Source organism: Haplochromis burtoni, unplaced genomic scaffold, assembly GCF_018398535.1.
Source record: "Haplochromis burtoni strain Fernald_Lab_line unplaced genomic scaffold, NCSU_Asbu1 Contig_182, whole genome shotgun sequence".
In the NCBI taxonomy this organism is placed as follows: domain Eukaryota; kingdom Metazoa; phylum Chordata; class Actinopteri; order Cichliformes; family Cichlidae; genus Haplochromis; species Haplochromis burtoni.
In genome coordinates this window covers 847094-862172 of record NW_024582543.1, presented here as the reverse complement: position 1 = coordinate 862172, position 15079 = coordinate 847094, and the positions used below count along the sequence as shown (strand labels likewise).

General features: G+C 39.7%; 2 protein-coding genes across 2 annotated transcripts; both read left to right on the top strand.

Annotated features, from left to right (window-relative positions):
- The first annotated feature begins 4967 nt into the window (after window positions 1-4967).
- On the top strand, window positions 4968-6387 carry LOC102306453 (homeobox protein goosecoid-2). Its single transcript, XM_042225790.1, has 3 exons — window positions 4968-5184; window positions 5266-5498; window positions 6379-6387. Exons 1-3 carry the CDS (start codon window positions 4968-4970, stop codon window positions 6385-6387), a joined length of 459 nt encoding a protein of 152 aa, XP_042081724.1.
- A 209-nt stretch (window positions 6388-6596) lies between these two features.
- On the top strand, window positions 6597-14523 carry ess2 (ess-2 splicing factor homolog). Its single transcript, XM_005934662.2, has 10 exons — window positions 6597-6982; window positions 9377-9545; window positions 9677-9760; window positions 9971-10140; window positions 11543-11660; window positions 11789-11922; window positions 12098-12200; window positions 12498-12607; window positions 12691-12806; window positions 12905-14523. Exons 1-10 carry the CDS (start codon window positions 6836-6838, stop codon window positions 13182-13184), a joined length of 1431 nt encoding a protein of 476 aa, XP_005934724.1. The 5' UTR covers window positions 6597-6835; the 3' UTR covers window positions 13185-14523.
- The last annotated feature ends 556 nt before the right edge of the window (window positions 14524-15079 follow it).

Genomic DNA, 15079 nt, shown 5'->3' with positions numbered 1-15079 from the left:
AACCGAACCGTGAATTTTGTGTATCGTTGCACCCCTAATATATATATATATATATAAATTGTCATTATTATTATTATTATTATTACTTGGTTAATGTGTATTATAACAATATCAAAGCTGGCACATTGGGGGAAAAGTCTGGAAGAAAAAAGAAAAGGGAAGAGAATATAATAAAATGATAGAACATAATTAGAAAAGCACAACACCAGGAAGAGAAAAATATGCAAAACCACAGATACGCAAATCAACAATCTAGTTAAGACAGTTTACCACATGAAGACTACCTCTAGTATTCAGAAGTCAACACTGCAGGGCACACACTTTTCTAAAGTGGTTATGAAGAAAGCACAAAAGACTGCCATTGTGGGTCAAGTGCATGTTAACATTCGCCACTTTTCCTGCACCTAAACGGCTCCCAAGAGAGGAAATGTTGACACAGTACAAAGCAACAAGCTACTTCCACAAAGAAAAGAAAATGCAGCTACAATAAAGGCAGGAAAGATGCCGGCTGACTCTGTGGGAAGGCAGTCCTCGGAGCTTTTGTTAGCTTAATTTCTGGGTTACAATATTTACCTAGCTGGAAAAGTTGCATTCAAATATACTGTAAAACTGTACATGTAGGATTTATGTGTATTTATGTTTTAAGTCATACATACATGGATTTCAGATTAGCGTGGGAGATTAGAAGTGCCCTTTGTTTAGTTTGTTGGGAGCTAATCACCTAATATTTTATTAATTAAAGACACATTTCATTCATTATTTAATGATGTACTTACTTAAGTTATTTTGGCACCCTAGGCTTTCCTTAATGTCATCACCATACTGAGGCATCTCTGCAGGTTAACCTGTGATTGGGGGTCTCAAGTAGACTTTATTTCATTTTAAGGAGTCAAAAGTCAAAAAGGTAAGGAAACCCTGGTATATAACCTACAGGATTTCTGCATTTATTACTGAACGTTGTCGGATCTTCATCTAAGTCACAGTTATAGACAAACACAATCAATAATGTACTCAGTGCTTTTATTCTCATGTCTTTATTGAGTACATGAGTAATCAATTAAGGTGCAGGGCTAAAAAAAAAAAATTAAGTGAAGCAAAACCCCTGTGCTACAGATTTCTCCAACTGCTGAAGTCAAGTGTCGCAAATGTAAGAGGTGAAACTGGAAGCATGGGCTGGAGGGGCGTCCCTCCCCCTACATGAACGCACACAGAGTATGATTAAATTCAAAGTGCACATCTAACACAACAGCTTTCACAGGTCCTCAGAAGTGACTGGAAAAAGCTTGAAAAGGCCTTTTAAGGGCCTGTGTCGATCAATCCACAGTGAAGTGTGCACTCCTTTAAAAAAAAAAAAATTAAAAAGGTGATAAAGAGCAGAACATCTGCACAAACCTCTTGAAGTCTTTGTTTATGTGTGCATTTGAGCTGTCAGTGAAATGAAATGAAAATGATACAAATTGAATCTTTAATTTGTTTAATGTGTTTTTTGTCTGTTTAGCTGTTATTTATTTTTTGGGAAATGAATAAAATTGTAAATATGAGTGTGAAGAGGAAGCGAGTCTCTATAACCTGAGCTGCAGAATGAAAAAAGCAGACCAAAGAAAGAAATTGCGCAATTTTCCCCTGTTACTCCCTTTTTGATTCCATCTTTTTCTTGCAAGCTCAGTCTTGCGCCATGATTTTGAAGCAAAACAAACTAAACACCAGATCCCACTTCAGGTCCTTGGGGAGATATAATATATATTTTTTAAAAACACAATAAAGAAGAACATTGTGCAATGCAATTAAAAAATACTTTATGCAACAATGGGGTGGTACTCCAGATTCCTCCTCCCTGTTGGTGCATTATGTCTACAGTTTTTTTTTCTGCACAAGTTCAGGAGGAAACAGAAAGAGTAGGAGGGTGTGATCCCCCGGTCGCCCTGATTCAATCTCTGTTTCTGCAGGAGGTATTGGGCCTGGGTCCAAACACCAAGCACCAAGCAGAGAAGCTGAGCATTTTCACACGTCAGCGTTCTGCTGCCTTGCACAGCTCCCTGCTCGTTTATCAACAGTCCGTGTGTGGGTGTATTTATAATCCAGTGTCTCCTGTCTGATGTGCACTGATTTGATTTGTGTCCTTTAATCTTCTCATTTTTTCCGCCCACGCGCTTTCTGTCTGAATAGCCATTTAAAATATAAGACTGTGACACGTAACCCTAAAGAGCGCACACGCTCAGAAGCATCCAAGCAAATCAACATTCTGTGTGGCAACTAATATTTTCTAGGCTCTGTCTTTCAAATGCAGTGTCACACAACAAAAAAGAAGTTATTATAATGATTACAGTGTCTCATTCACCCTCCGCCTCAATTAGTTTATTTATTCAGTCTTCTCATAAAACACAGACAGTGTCGTCTTCTTCTCTTCTTTCAGCTGCTCCCTTTAGGGTTCATCTGCCTTCATCTCATCGTCTCCCCAGCCTCCTCCTCTGTCACACCAACCCCCTGCATGTCCTGCTTCACTACATCCATGAATCTGCTCTATGGTTTTCCTCTTTTCCTCTATCTCTCCTCTCCAAATCTCCAAACCATCTCAACCTTGCCTCTATAACTCCCACTGACAATCTTAGCATCCAGCTCTTCCACCTTCAGATCCACCTCCCGTCTTATTGTTAGTGCCATCGTCTCCGAACCATACATCACAGCAGGTCTCACTGTCGTCTAATCATCCTTTCATTATTGCTGTTATCCTTCCGTCACAAATCACCCCTAACACTCGTGTCCTCTCGGTCCACCCTCCTGCGCTCTCTTCTTCACCTCTGTTGTGCTCTGTCCACTGGTTTGGATGACTGAGCCCAGGTACAGCCTGATATTTCACCTTCACTACCTCTCTTCCTTGCATCTTCACTGTTACACCCATCTTCCTCTCACTGACACACATATTATGTTTTGCTTCTTCACCTTCACTCTCTTCACTTTTTTGTGTATTTCCATCTCTGTCCTTAATCACCCTGACCATCAGTTCAATCTCTCATGAGTCCTTTTCTTCTTCCTTAGCGTCCAGCCTCAAATATAACTCTTTGAAAGCCTTTTTCTTGTCTCTTTGCTGCTATACGCCTAGCCTCCTGGTACCCCTGCCTCCTCTCTTCATCTCTTCGATTATCCCACTTTTTCTTTGCCAACTCCTTCCTTTAAATACTTTCCTGTATTTTCACAACCAAGTCTCTTGCTTTTCTGCCCAGAGGATACAGCAAAAGCCTTCTTGCCAGTTTCCTTCAGCATTTTAACAGTTATCTGTTATCTGCACAACATTCTACTTTTTTCAACCTCCACTATTTAATCCTTGCCTCTGCCTTCACTCGCTTCCTCTTGTTGATTTCCATCCTACAGACTACTATCTGATGCTGTGTAGATACATCCTCCCCAGACTTCTGCAGACCTTCTGCACTGGAGATAGTCAACCTGTCCACCTGTGTATTGTAGAGGCAGCCAATCAGAAGAATGTTGACAGAGGTGCTGAGCCAAGGTCCATTTTAATGATTATGATTATGAAATTATTATTTTGAACAGTTATTCATTCACAACTACCTTATAATACCATACCAACATACTTTATTTATAAAGCACTTTTAAAAATACATTGTACAATTCATGTGATATTCAGTGTAATAAATTCCAGCATATCAAGCAAGATTTTTCCTTAAGACAAAGAGTTTTATACTATTTTTGAATCTCCTAAAAATGCGGAAAAGAATTCATCTGCCACCCATCGGCTGTGGTTCTTTTCTCTTTTACTCCTTGTACCAAATATTGCTTACAACAATAAAATGGATCTTTATTGTTGTAATCCCCAGTAATGAATTTTGAACTGTTTGAACCAACATGGATATAGTACAATTCCTTCTATTGAGAACCACAATAACTGCAGATAAGGATCTCACTTTCTGCGCAAACTATACATCAACAATCTGGATGCTATTAAACCCGAGTGAAAAGGATGAGATGGTGTTTATTGTTATCTGTTTTCAAAAAGCGCTTATAAAGGGAGCTTAGGACAGATTGTGGAAATCCATTAATTCTCTGGGAGGGGGAAAAAAAAGGTGTATTGCCTTGTATGAAATCACAGGATTTGTCGGGGTTGGAGGTGGTGGTGGTGGGGGGGCTGAATTTAACCTGTAATAGCTTTACCTCAGCTGCGCACATTGTCAGAAAAGTCAGACTGAAAAGACTGCAGCACAAAGATAAGACACATGATGCACGATCGTGAATACAAACGACTGGGATGGATCCATATCTCTGAATTTTCTCTCTCTGTGTGCAAACATACACGGGCCAAATGAGTCACCCCATCATCTGCAGCGCCCTAATCACTTTGTAATCACTTTAAGTGTGCATTGTTGTTGACAGTGTAGCCCCAGCTTGTGTAAATAAATATACCAATTTATGCAGGATCGTTTGTTGACAGAGCTATACGTGGAAGCGACATTATGAAGTGAATTTGAAGAACTAATCCTCAGACTCAGCATACACAAGTCTGTGGCCACACCAAGAACGCTCATCTTTAAATCCAGGTTTCTAATACCAAGAAATCCCCTTTCCTCTAAAACCTTAACAATAAGGATCTTAGGAGCTCTCCACTTCTCATTTTATGCAGCGAAATCTGATTTCTTTTGAAGAAAGGAATGAGGCGAGATTAACTGAATCTGCCGTCCTCCCTAACCTCTTCACAAAACTGCCCAGATTAGCAAGGAATTAAGTTTCAACCGTTTTTATGTGTCTGGTCCATAGGGGGGGATTATGGTTTTACTTCTTTTTTTTTGGCCTCCCAATTTCACTATAAGGGCTTGACACGCTGCTGTAAAGAGAAGAAGGAGAAGGAGAAGAGCAACTGAGGCTCGAAAAGTCCTCTGTGTGTGTGTCACAATAACCTGTGATCACCACTGCTTTTGAGCTTTCACTGAAACCTCTTTGGAGGTGGACTGATCAGGATGGAGAGGCAGAAGTTCCCCTTTACTATTGAGAACATCCTGAAGTATCCGAGCAGGAGTGGAGATAAACGGTCCTACGGAGCGAGTGGTCTTGGCTTAAAAGAGAAGACAGTGAGTCCTGCTGGAGGCCAAACAGAGGCGGTTCATCATGCCTGCCTGTGCTGCTGCTACTGCTCCCACTGTGCTGACATACTCCAGCCTGACTTCATCCACGAAGGTAGGACCATACCTTCCGCTTTTGTCTGTGGTTGAGCTTGATTCTGCTCCCCCAACCTTAAATCAGACCTCCTCCCTGCAGCTTGTCAGTATGGCTGGAACCCAGCAATCCTCTCAGATTCGTGCAGGCTGGCAGACACTCACAGGGAGGAGCAGTCACCCAGTCAACAGAGGCGAACCCGGCGTCACCGGACCATTTTCACTGAGGAACAGCTGGACGCACTGGAGGAGCTGTTCCTGCAGAACCAGTACCCAGATGTGAACACAAGAGAGAAACTCGCACAGCGCACTCACTTAAGAGAAGAGAGAGTGGAGGTAACACTGCAGCATCACATAATTGTTTTTATTAAATATGATGGTCTGCTAATAATGTAAATGTGAATAAAGACTACTGTAGATACTGAATTTAATAAAATGACAGCTAAACAATGTTGCCTCTTTTCTGTCAATCAGGTTTGGTTTAAAAACAGAAGAGCCAAGTGGAGACGTCAGAAAAGACTTTCATTTGTTGTGGGAAACACAGAAAAAAAGTGAAAAAAAAAAAAGAAGTTTGCATGGCTCTGTGTGATCCAATCAAAATAATTTGCATATACCTATATGTAACATATAATTCTTATATGTAACCATATATGTAAAATCCTGGCATGTATTGATACTATTACTGTAAGTAAAACCTTGAATTTGTAAATGGGTTGTTGTAGTTTGCACAGACTGTTAAAAAAAACAAAAACGTGTCCTTGAGAAAAAAATACAGTTGTCGGGGGATTTTTTTTAAGAAAAGAAGAAATGCCTTTTTTGTGCCACTAATAGAAAACGCAGCTAACTTATTTTTTATTTTTTTATTTTTTTTTATTTTAATAGAATTTTAACGCCTTACTTTATCGATTTCTTTAGCATTTCTTTGTCAAACAAACGACCAGGGGGTCAGAGCTAGCCCGCCAAAGAGTCCAACATGGCTCAGTGGATGGTTTGCTATATCTGAAAATTACAATGAAGTCATTAATATGTTTAGTATGTCTAATATCAATTTTCCCACAAAATGTTGTTCGTTTCTGGTGATGACAGGCATGAAAATGTTTCAAAAGTTTAAATCACTTCTGACTAATTGTTTACACTGTAAATAAATATATTAAAAAATTATTAAATTGTTAGGCACTAAAAACTCCACATGTGAAGGTCTTGTGCTTTTGTAAAGCCACTGTGAGACAGGACACTAGAGTTTGTCTTCTGTACTGTAAATGGAGTGTAAGTGTATTTCATGAAACAAAAACTATATAAAGCCTTTTTAAAAATTATATATATAAATATTTTTTTATTTTTTTATTATTATTTTTATTTAAGTTAAGGTCTGCGAACTATCAAACCGCTGTTGGCTTTCAGGGTTTATTTTGGAAAATTCTAGCGAAGCCGTAAATTTCCGGTGACGTAATCGTTCGGCTGTGCGTTGTTTGTACGCTGGTGGCTAAAAGTCAGCTAATGTGTTAGAGTTGGTGGCGTTGGGCATTTTTAAGTATCGGGTTTTTACGTTGTTGGTTAACTATTTAAACGGTGTTAACCCACTGAAAGAAACACCCTCTAATAGCTTAATTTTCGTCGCTATTTGTATTAGAAGATTATTTAGCCATCTGGCTAGGAGGCTAACAGGGACCACAATGGAGGGCAGCGCCAGCGTGAGGAAAGCACTGTCCGGGACTCTCGTCCCTTTGGCGGTCTCAACAGTGGCTCTTCAACAGCAACCAGAGGATAAGGAGAAGGGAACGCTGAAGAGAAACGTCCTGGATGAGGAGGAATACATTGAGGTAAATAATAGCAGACATAGACAGGCGCGACTGTGTTAGCTAACAACTGTAAGTTAGCAGGCAGGTAATGTACAACACAGCTACATTTCTTTAGACTAAAGACTTTATTGTACTAGTCTGGACAGACATAGAAGTGTATAACAGCTCCAAATATTATCCAGTCAGTGTGGAAAAAGTGTTTACTTATCAAATCTACGTATAGGTTTAAAGTAAGATGCTTGTTATGACAGTACTTCACGATATGAAAGTGCAATAGCAAATTGCTCAAGTAAGGATTAAGTTACTAAATTTACATGAATAGCATGGTAATGGCATGCTTATACCCCGAAAATATTTGGTTAAAAATTGTTTAACCAGTTGCACCACGACGAGACACTTAAGTAGCTATCAAAAGCCCTAAATAAATCTAGCTGGATATTGGATCACTCTTCTTAGAAGAATTGTTAGAGTTCATTTAAACTGATTTGGTTCCTGGCACAGACGTTGCTTTAACCGTAGTCCACAAGTTTTACAAATTTTCTTGTGTTGGAGCACACAGCCCATTGCCACAATGCCATCCAGAGGGTCTTTTAATAATGCTACTGTTTCACACAGTGGGGCAGTCAGACCACAGGGTCTCTTGATAGGACCTAGATGGCCATCAAGGATCTGGTTCTCCACACTCCTCAGTCTGGTGAGTGGGGTCCTGTGTGTCTGTATACTGTGGCAACTCAGAGTTTAAGCTCAGAGCAGGGCTATATGTTATATTGGTAAGAAAAAGGGAAAAGCTCTGCCAAAACAGAGCTTTCCCACCGGATTGTTGACACAGTAAAACAGATGTACAAAAAGTCTCTTCAGATATTAGTTGCCACACTACCAGGAACATTGCCTGGGCAGTAATTCGAGGTGTTCCATGAGGGGAAATCTGTGCAGCAGAATCCTGGGCAGTGCCTTACACGTTTGCTAGGGTCACCTGACTTAATCTGGTCTCAGGACCCACTCAAGCTTCAACTATTCTGCCATTGGCTGACCAGTAAGTTTTTCCTCACGACACTGCTAGTATAAGTCATCTTCATTGTTTACTGCAACTTCTGTAGGCAGGAGGGAAAGAAACCTAATTAAAGTTACAAAAGTTACCACGGTTCTGTGAACTCCCAGATAACTGCCAGTCATGCAGTTCACTTGGAGCATCGCAGTGCAAGAACATTTATAGAGATTGGATACTGGGGGGGGGGGGGGGGGGGGGGGTTATAGTGTACACGCGTAGGTAGCCTACAGGTCACACAGTTGACTTTGTTTATATGAAATCTCAACCTGCACTGAGCACAAGAAGACATAGCTGCATTGTTTATTGTCACTGGCAGTCTTCTGGGAATTCACAGAACCATAATTACCTTCGTAACTTCTGTTTGGAAACCTCACCTTTAGTCCTCCAAATGTAACTCTTGACATTGTGGCCAATGAGCTCAAACTTTGTCACTTCTGACCATAAAACCTTTCTCCAGAAGGCATTTGGCTTCTCCATGTGGGCAGCAACAAGTTTAAGTCGAGTTTTTAAAGGTATCGATTTTAGAGCAGAGGCTTCTTTCTTGGTCAGCTCCCAGTTGGTCCACAGTGAATGGAAAAACTTTTTTTTTCTTCAGCAGTTTTCAGTTCATGGCAGGTTTTATGCCTTGGTGGTTACAGGGTTGTTCCTGAACAGCCTAACCAATTTCCTGTCATCTGAGGTTGACAGTTTGGATTTTCTTTAAGACCTCTGCAAAGTGGTGACACATCTGTTAATCTTTTACGTACAGTTATTTGAAATGATGATCTTGTAATCTGCAGTTGTTTAGAAATGGATTCAAGAGATCTTTGCAACTTGTGTAAATCTAAACTTCTCATTCTTAGATCTTCATTGTGTTCACTGGACCATCCCATTGTTCTGAGTATTGGTCAATCCAGTGACTACAGTCAAACAAATCCTTTCTATGCTGGTGAAGAGAAAATACCAGTTGTTGTCAGTCGTGATCAGTTACACAAAGTTTTGTCCTTGTTGTGTCCTTGCCCTTGTTTTGGCTTTGTTAAACCTTTAGCAACACTCAAAAGATTTTAGTGTGTGTATATATTGAACCTGTTTACATATATCTAACCCTGTTTGAATTAGAGAAAATCCAAAGTGAATTCAAATGTGTACACTCTTGTTTTTTTGTTGTTGTTAATTTTTTAATTGATTAAAGTCGTGTACTGTACAGTAATTGCACCATGGAAACAAACTATTCAAAAAAATAATTAAGACTAAAATTACCATGACATCCATGCCCATGATGAGTGTATGTAAACATCTGAACACATCTCTATGTGCCATAAGCCCATATTTCCTGGTAATATGTCCTCTGTATTAACCTTCTGCTTGTGTTTTGTTTTTGTTGACAGAGCTTAGAGAAAATTATCCAGAGGGACTTTTTCCCAGATGTGACAAAGCTGCAGGCACAGAAGGAATATCTTGAAGCAGAGGAAAATGGAGACCTGGAGAGGATGAGAGAAATTTCCATCCGATACGGATCTTCGTTGACAAAATCTACACCGCAGTCTTCTGCACCATGTGAGTGAAGTGGAATTAAATAAGACATTATGTGTTCTCCAAGTAAAATACTTGTTAATGATAAAATACTTGAATTCAACAGGTGTTTTTTTTCTCATTCAAATTTTTTCTTTCTCTTCTGTTTGTGTAAGATGTGACGCCTGCTAGCTTTGAAACACCAGTGGGCCAGTTGGGATCCCCTGCTTCCACTTATTCTGCTAAAGCTGTAGATGGAGGTAAGTAAGCAGGGTGATGAACACATAACGACATGCAGTAAATGTGTAATTTGTTAAAGCTTCACATCCACGTCTCGCTGTTAATCCTTCTTTTGACATTTACATGCTTTTCCATATTGTATACCATTCTGTTTCTTATTAGTGGTTAACATGTTTGGCACTAAATTGATCGACTATGAGAAATTATTGGTATTTTTTCTTTTTTTCTAGAGAAGAGGGCTGACGACACAGAAGAACAAAATCTGCCCAGCCTGGACCGCTTCCTCGCTAAGAATACCAGTGAGGATAATGCATCCTTTGAACAGATAATGGATCTGGCAAAAGACAAGGAGAAACTGAAGCATGCCTGGTTGTATGAGGCTGAAGCTGAATTCAAACAGGTATGGATGGTTAGCTGTGTGAATGCAGGTGTGCTGATCTGTTTTCTGGGGCTTTCATATGTTCACGAGTGTCAATTTATCGCAAAAACTTGTAAAAGTATTTAAATCATTGCATTAGTTTCCCACAGACTTAAACTCATAATTTGTGGCGGTGTGGAGCACGTATGTTAGGGATGACCATTTAAACTAGAATTGTTATTCACCAAAAACTAGAAACAGTTTTTTTGAGATTGCTCACTCTAGCTTTACCTGGTGGAGTTTGCGGTGAACCAGATTTTTTTGTTTTGTTTTTCAGGCTGTAGTCCTCTTTGGCTCTGCATGTTTCCCCTGTTTTATATAGTAGCATCGCATCTGAATGTGCCACACGCCTTTTATCTGCCAGCAAATGGAAGCTAATGTGTTGCTTCTTCTATTTGCTCATCGCATGGTGGTCAGCGAACAGTTTGTAGGACCATTAATACCACTTCCTTCTGGTAGAGGTGCATTATATATTCACTTAGTATATATACTAACTAATTATATACTAACTAATTAAATTATACTCAGGATTTATTCCCCCCTTTAATAGCGGTTACATTGCTTAAAAAAATACTTTGTGCAGCTGTTTCTTGTCTTAAAGGATAAACAGCATTTTCCATTCTTTTTAAAAAAAAGAAAAAAGAAACTCATGTCTGGTATGTCGTAATAGACTTGTGCCACCAGAAGGTGACATTAGTGCACCCAGAAGCTTTGTCAGCTGCCAATAAACAAGAACACGAAGCTATTTCCCAGATGCTACTGTACAAACAGAAGATTGCTTTTATAAAGATTTTTACCAAGACAGTCTTGTGCAGAACTCCTTAAAAAAAAACAAAAAACCAAAAGACAAAATAAATGTAAATAAACTTTAGTCACTCCACCAGGTAAAGCTAGTGTGACGTAGTGTAACTTTTGAGAAGAGTTTGGAGTTGAAGAGGATGAGTATGAGTCCCTTATTCTAAAGATAGACTCCTAACAGGAGTCTTTGTTTCACAGTCTTTCAAAATAAGAGCAACAGGCTTGTCGAGTAAAGTAAAAGTGTAAAGTGTAAAGTTAGTCCCCATAGGGAAATAGTTCCTCTGCATTTAACCCATTCACCCAGTGAAGCAGTGGGCAGCCACGAGTGCAGCGCCCGGGGAGCAGTGTGTAGGGACGGTACCTTGCTCAGGGGTACCTCATGGTAGCCGTTCAGTGGAGTCGAACCCCCGACCTTCCGATCATGGGGCCACCACTCTACCTACTGAGCTATCCCTGCCCCTGAGTAGTAAACCACTCACCTAAAACATGCTAAACTGAGTCACCAAATAGACTTAGGTGAGTGTTAATAGATCCTACCTCTTGGCTGCATTCAAATCATTTATAAAAGCTTGTGATTGTTTTCCAGCGTCATGAGCAGAACCTTGCCTTACCATCAGTAGAGAAGGCAGCACTCGAATGCACCAAAGCTGGACTGGAGACCTGGGAGTACAAAGCCAAGAATGCCTTGATGTATTATCCAGAGGGTAGGAGGCTCGAGCGTCGATAGTCGTGTGAATTTGCAAAATTGGCTAAATTCACTTGTGTGTGTCAGTGAGTGAGATTTTTATTTTGTTCTACAATTATTATTATTTTCTTCCTTTTTTAAAATCAGGTGTTAAAGATGATGATGCCATCTTCAAGAAACCAAGGGAGGTGGTTCACAAGAACACTCGCTTTGTTGGAGACCCATTCAGCAAAGCTCTCAACAAGAGCCAGATTCAGCAGGCAGCAGCTCTCAATGCACAGGTAGGTGTTGTTAATGTGATACTGTATTTAAAACAATGACTGTCGTTGCCTTTATGTGCCACTTATTTCTGAATGAAGTGCTTGCACTGCCTGCCAGTCTGTTCAAATGGAGGTAGGGGAGGCAAAAAAGTGGATTTCTTGATGATGCAGAACATGTGTTGTGTTGTTTCTGTAGTTCAAACAGGGTAAAGTAGGTCCTGATGGGAAAGAGCTTATCCCACATGAATCCCCATCAATGAATGGATATGGTTACGTAAAAACTCCTTCACCTGCACCTGGTGAGTAATCTTATTATTGTGCTTTGCATAGAACAGACCTGTTCCATTATCTGACTGGGGCAGCTAAAGAATTAAAAGTTTACCACATCGAACTGTTTCCTTATCAAAGACGTGATGTGACTACGTTTCGTCTGTTCGCTTCGCCTGCTGCCAAAAATCAAGCCCCCCCCCCTCTCATTGTTAGCAATTGTGGTATTTGATAGACAGCAGATAAAACATGAATACCAAAGTATCTGTTTCCACAATCAGCTTGGAGCTGCTTTGGCACTAGATCTCTTAATGCATTTGTCCTTTCAGGTGTAGCCGAGTCACCTCTGATGACCTGGGGTGAGATCGAGAGCACACCATTTCGTCTGGATGGATCAGACACCCCATATGTTGAGAGGAATCATGGACCTTCTTTTAAGGTGCTGAGAATTTAAAGGTGGATTGATGGTTAATTTGTAATTGTTTAAGTAAAATAGTTGACTTTAATTACCTTTTGTTAAAGATCCCAGAACCAGGGAGACGAGAAAGGCTTGGTTTAAAGATGGCCAACGAGGCTGCCGCTAAGAACCGTGCAAAGAAACAGGAAGCGTTACGAAAAGTCACAGAGAACCTTGCAAGGTATTGATGCTCACTGCGTCTGTCATTTCATTTCTACCAGAATTAAAGTTGTGAAGTCTTGAAGAAATGAAACTAACATTATATTCTTTGTCTTGCAGCCTGACGCCTAAAGGTTTGAGCCCGGCCCTTTCGCCTGCCCTGCAGCGGCTCGTAAATCGGACTTCCAGCAAATACACAGACAAAGCACTGCGAGCAAGTTACACCCCATCACCCTCACACAGACTCGCTGCATGCAAGTCTCCCTTCGGGGGCCCGGCGACTCCTTCGGGAACGCCAACGCCAAACAAAGCAAAGACTCCAATTTCTCAGGACGTCACGTCGCTCACAGACAATCTGCTGCAGCTTCCCAAAAGACGGAAAGCATCGGACTTTTTCTAAGAGCAGCACCTCTCTGCTTGGATTGTACAAAAAAAAGACTTAACATATACATTAAAGAGCACATCATTTTGCTGGAGGACTGGAAAAAGAAATAAATGGTGGAGTAGAGACTATAAAAACTTTATGCACTAAAATGCAACAAAGGTCATTGTAGGTCCAAGAGAAATAATTTGAATGTCTGAATTCTATTTTGATTTTACTGTCTTTATCTCGCATACAAGGGATTTTGTTTTGTTTTTTTTTTTGTTTTTTTTAAACAGCTCCTGCTACTCTAACAGACTGACATTCTCAACAGACAATATTTGCATATTTTAAATCATTTGTATTGTCATTGAACATTTTTCCCAAAAAATTCACAGATAAATGAGATGACATTTCAGAGTTTCTCTGCTTCACAGGAATTAATCAGGACAGGAATCTCCGGCTGCCGTGTTTCCAAATGGGAGAAGAAAATGTGTTTTATTAAAGCTTGAGCCTGCTCTCACCATCATAAAGATGTAGAACCCTTTCCTAAACTTTCTAAATGTAAAATATACTTTTTGGGGCTAAAATCTGTGTTTGCAATCAGATAATGAATTGTCAGCCGTATAGCTTTGTTCTCCCATCTGTTGGTGCTAAAGGAGTTGGGTCAGGGTCCAAATAAAAAGACCTGTCATGCTTTTATGTTTTCAAATGCTCCAGTTTGCCTTCAGTCTGGTTTGCTGTCAGAACTGATGGTAAAGAGGCCCCTTTTTTTTTTTTTTTTTTTTTAAACTTGCCACAGATTTAAAGTGTCACCCTGTCAGTTGTGTGCATCCTAGTTAAAGTTAACATTTTATTTGATCTAAGGTATGTTTTATCTCAAAGAAAAAGGTGCTTGTGTAGAGTTGCCACACACTTTTCGTGTCCATATGTCCATTTAAAGAATGATTGGCCTGACTAAAAAAAATATATATATTTTTCCAATGTTAGAGATTCCTTTCTTGTGCAGGACAGCACTAAGACATGGCAGAGACAATATTTACATTTAAAATAAATAAAGCCAATACGAAACTTCAGTCAAGTAGTTATGAAAGCTTGTCAACATTTTAAGTTGCTATCTCAAAGTTTTGATTACAGATGGCAAAAAAAAGTTTTTGGTTTTTTGTTCAGTAGTGGAAAGGAGCTTCCATAAGTAGGTGTCATCTGACAACACAGCTATTTTTGTACGAAGGTCTCACCTGTTTCCCCTTACCTCCATCATTTTTTGATGGAGGTAAGGGTGAATAATAAAACATCATTATTGTTTCAGCTGAATTTACTCCTTTTTAATAAGCTACTGACTCTAAATTATGTTGTATTAAAGTGGGAAGAGATTGCATTCACTGTCTGTGTTGTCTGAAAGAATAATTACACTGATCATTAAGTCTTCTAGTGCACAAACAATGTGATTTATTTTAAATGTAAGCTTCTTCAGTTCAATTCAAGTTTATTTATATAGCGCCAAAACACAACAGTTGCCTCAAGGTGCTTTACGGTAAAAACCCTGCAGTAGTTTTGGAGAAAACCTCAACAGTCAGATGATCCCCTGTGAGCAAGCACTAGATGATTGTGGGAAAACTCCAGTTTACCAGGAAGTGACCTCTGTTTGGATCAGGCTCAGGGAGAGGTAGCCATCTGCCCCAACCGGCTGGAGGGGTTGAATGGAAACTTAAGTAAGATTCATAATAGCTTTAGGACAAGGTTTGTCATCCACATTCCACAAACTTCATCTAGACATGTTCCAAATGTCTGGCACGATTTAGTGTTGTTGGGTTAAACTATACTCTTTCTCAGCTGCTTTTTTCCTTAATTTTTTATTGAAAAATACTATTTGGTTTAAAGTCTTTCAGAATTGACATAGGTTTGTATAACTTTGCAGGATAAATTATCTAAAG

Excerpts from the sequence above, each read along its gene's own strand:
- LOC102306453 (XM_042225790.1), top strand. The coding sequence starts at position 4,968 with ATGGAGAGGCAGAAGTTCCCCTTTACTATTGAGAACATCCTGAAGTAT. Across the intron at positions 5,185-5,265 it reads GCCTGACTTCATCCACGAAG|CTTGTCAGTATGGCTGGAAC; the intron begins GTAGGACCATAC and ends TCCTCCCTGCAG.
- ess2 (XM_005934662.2), top strand. The coding sequence starts at position 6,836 with ATGGAGGGCAGCGCCAGCGTGAGGAAAGCACTGTCCGGGACTCTCGTC. Across the intron at positions 9,761-9,970 it reads TGCTAAAGCTGTAGATGGAG|AGAAGAGGGCTGACGACACA; the intron begins GTAAGTAAGCAG and ends CTTTTTTTCTAG. Across the intron at positions 11,923-12,097 it reads CAGCAGCTCTCAATGCACAG|TTCAAACAGGGTAAAGTAGG; the intron begins GTAGGTGTTGTT and ends TTGTTTCTGTAG.